At 32.2% G+C, this 4,030-nt stretch overlaps 1 protein-coding gene across 1 annotated transcript; it reads right to left on the bottom strand.

Annotated features, from left to right (window-relative positions):
• LOC140846050 (olfactory receptor 14I1-like) lies at positions 1–2,883 on the bottom strand. The gene is made up of 2 exons (XM_073221464.1): positions 2,287–2,883; positions 1–33 (listed from the first exon to the last, which is right to left on the bottom strand). Exons 1-2 carry the CDS (start codon positions 2,881–2,883, stop codon positions 1–3), a joined length of 630 nt encoding a protein of 209 aa, XP_073077565.1.
• Positions 2,884–4,030: the final 1,147 nt, after the last annotated feature.

The following is a 4,030-nucleotide window of genomic DNA, read 5'->3' as shown; positions in this document are numbered from 1 at the left end:
TTATTCAATTATAACATCTAATTCACTAGTAATCTGAAAAATGCAACTCAGACAAAAATGACACATAACTTAATAAACATAAAATAGCAACAATTAGAAAGCTAGGTTTGACCATATTTAGCATAGTTCTGGAAAAAGTGCCATGCTGGAGAATTGCTGATGGGAGTTTAAATATGTGAATTTTTTTTTTCTGAAAACAGAAATATTTTGTATGCTTAGGATTGTAACTACTTAGATATTCATGGACTATGGAATAAATGGGTGAAATGTGGTGAGTGGTATGAAATTCAATGCAATTAGTACAAATTTGTATATTTAGTTTTAAGTTCAAAAGCTTTCACTGACCCACTTGATTTAAACAAAAACCAACAACAGATATTACATTACAACCATATTTATTAGAATTAATGAAATGTGTAAACACAGATAGAGGCATTCAGTATGAATTAAGCCTTCAGTACTAATTGCATTTGAAGGAAAAATATTTTTGGCCACTGCCCATTTAGACCTGAATGCCAGCTTTCATAATTTGTTCAGCAAAAGATTAATACTACAGTAGACCAAAATTATCTAATATCCAGGCATCTTTGAAGTAGCAAATACTTTTTTTCCTGAACATACAACCCCCATTATTTCTGGAACAAAAGTATTCTACCACACATGAAATTAAACATTATAAAACTGTAATAATTGTATAAGCAGTTCCAAATTGTACTGAGAACAAAATATATTTCCCTGTGATTCATATACTTTGTGCCAAAGTCTGTTTTCTTGTCCAATCTGCATTGTCACTAGCTTCTCCTGGATCTACATTTTGATTCATTGTCTTTCACTATTTCCTGTTAGTATTGTTGTATATATTGGAGTGTAAATGAATGAATGTGACCACATTATTGTAATTTTCTTAATCTCTGTTTTATTAAACTATTTATATTTATGTTGAGCATTAAAACTTCACTAGAAGCATCTGTTTCCTATGTTGGATATGATTACATATTGTTCATCTACATTTTTTTCATGTCTACTAACCAGTAACCTCTTATAAACTGGTGATTTTACCAGCTGCCTTTTGTTCATTACAACTAGGTCGTTGAGTTACAGGAACCCTGAAAAAATTTTATACTGTATATGTTACAAATATGATTGAATCCATTTAGAGGTGTAAGTACTTCTCTTTGTAATTCCCCAGAAAAAGCCCAGGTTATATTTTCACAGATATAGTAAGTAGATAAACTGAAACAAAATTATGTAGTTCAAATTATATATATATATATTTATTTATTTACATAAAATTAAGCATATACACACATATTTAATGCAAATGTATACATAGTTATTTAAACATCAGATCTTCATATGTTTATTTCTGTAGCTTTCATATATATTATATATAAAATTTGTATTTATTTGCATTTATGTTTTATATATTTATTTCTATATGCATATATGTACAGACATATACATATATAGGTATTTGAAATGCAGAACTTTATTAAAGTATTCTACCCCTTACGTTTATGAAAATGCAATAGACCTGTATGTCTAAATATATTAAATGTCAGAAAAAGAAGCGATTATGGCACAATATTGCAGTTTGTTATGACTATATTTGCAACTTAGTTTTTCTGCAATGAAATCATTATTCCTGTAAGAAAAGACTTTCTTTTGACATCTTAATTCACTTACATCATGAGAAGGTAAGACCAAAAATTTACTACTGTATGTTATATTTCAACAAGAGTGAATGTAAGAAATTATTTTTACACAATCCATAATTTAATTCAAATGATTAAATACACCTAATTTATTTATAAATCCTTTAAAGTATAAAATAATTATGTGGCTTAAATTTTAACTATATTTGAATTTTAGATTAATGGTTAATAGGAACTCACTTTTCACTTTGAATATTGAAAATAATATTTCCAGTCACACACACATACAAACTTTTTTAGGGAAATAAAGTATTCTAATAAACATTCTACCCAGAGCACTCTTAATTTCCCTATTTTGTAAACTAAAGATAATAGGGTTTGCAAAGGGGGGCACCATACAATAGAACATGGCTGTAAGAAGGTTTTGAATGGTTGAAACATGTGAAATGGGGCTCAAGTAAGCAAACAATGCAGACATTACAAATAGGATGAAAGTAGCTATCTGGGGGGAGCAGGTTGACAAGGCTTTATTCTGGGCTTCCGCAGAACGCATCTGGAGCACAGCTGAAAATATGTGAATATATGAGCTGAATAAGATGACAGAGCAGAGTAAAACAGTGCAAGCACTTACAGAAAGGGTTACACACTCAGCAAACTGCACCTCCTGGGATAAGATGCTCCGGACCTCAGGGACATCACAGAAAAACTGGTGAATCACATTGGATACTGTGAAGGGAAGTCTGAACATGGTCCCTGTGTGGACAGCAGAGTTGACCAGCCCACCTGCCCATGAGACACTTGCCACCTGTGTGCACAGACGTGGGGTCACGGTGAGTCCATAGTACAGAGGATGGCAAATGGCAACATAGCGGTCATAGGACATCACCACAAGGAAGAAGATCTCTGTGGACCCAAAGAAAATATACAGGAAAGTCTGAGCAGCACATGCTTTGACAGAAATCAGTTTACTGCCTATTAGAGAATTCATGATCGATTTGGGAATGATAACTGAGATGAAACCAAAATCTATGAGAGATAAATTACCTATAAAGAAGTACATAGGGAAGTGAAGACTTGAGTCCATCACAATGATAGTAATGGTCAGGAGATTTCCAGCCAAGGCACCTAGATAAATTACTGAGAACATGAGACCTTGCAAGATTTCAAGTTCCCGGGAACTGGAGATATCCATGAGAACAAATTCTGTGAAGATGGTGAGATTGTCCATGTCTGCTAACATGCTCTGTAACCTTGAGTCTGAAGACGATGTAGTAAGATGATGCTACACTCAAAATAGAGAACAAAATGATTGTTATATATTATAAAATATTTTTATGAATTGATTACTGACTTTAAGGTTGCATGCCTTATAATCACCAAGCAATGTGCAGTACATATTAGACAAATGAATGAAATCAATAAAATGAAATCCAGGAAAATACAAAAATACTATAACTGCAAACTGGACATCTTAGAAATTTGTAAAATGGAATTTAAAAATCTAAACTACAGTCCCACAAAAACCTGAATACGATGAAAAAGCAGATATACCTGAGAGCTTAGACATGAGGTCTGTCTTTCCACACACCTGCATCTCTTACAGAATCACTAAAGTGCAAAACCATTAACCTTCATTTTATTTGATGACTCATAATCCTGAGAACCGTTTCTCAGAGTGTATCATTACACTAAATTACATGAGGAAGTGTGTACTGTTTCTCCGCTTTGCACTGTGATTTCTTTCTGGAGGGCGCTGTGGTACTTATACATCTTACAGCCCTCAGAGGAACTAATAATTGCAGACTCCTGAAAAGCTGAGACCTTCAACAACTTGTTTCCCATAGATATTTTGGCCAATCCAGTGAGATTAATTAGATTCATAATAGATTTTTTTAGGAAATAACTTTGACTAGAGATTTTTATACTACCTGAAAAAACATAATTTCTCTAAAATGGGGTCTGGGTCAGTGTTGGCTTAATAACATTTCAAAGTTAAAGCCTCATGATAATAAGAACAATATACTTGGAGTAAAAATTAAAACTATATAATATAATGTTTTATTTGTATGAATATGCATATATAAATATTATAATATACTGAAATTAAAGTGTCAATGCAATTATCACTTTTGAAAAATAAATGTCTAAAAATGTGTGAAAATAGGAAATAAAGCAAGATCTATTCACCCACCTCTCACATCTGCAATTAAGTGATTGAAACAGCCTCAATGTCACCAACATTAATAGTAAATAAACTAGGATAAGTCTGAAGATCACAAGACACAGAATACAACAGGAAAATGTCTATTAAAACAAAATGTAAGAACCTAACCTGAAGCTTAGAATTACTCTCTGCTCCATTACTGCTTTTGAAG

The sequence above is a fragment of the Manis javanica genome, chromosome 14, assembly GCF_040802235.1.
Source record: "Manis javanica isolate MJ-LG chromosome 14, MJ_LKY, whole genome shotgun sequence".
In the NCBI taxonomy this organism is placed as follows: domain Eukaryota; kingdom Metazoa; phylum Chordata; class Mammalia; order Pholidota; family Manidae; genus Manis; species Manis javanica.
This window is presented reverse-complemented; position numbering and strand designations above follow the sequence as displayed.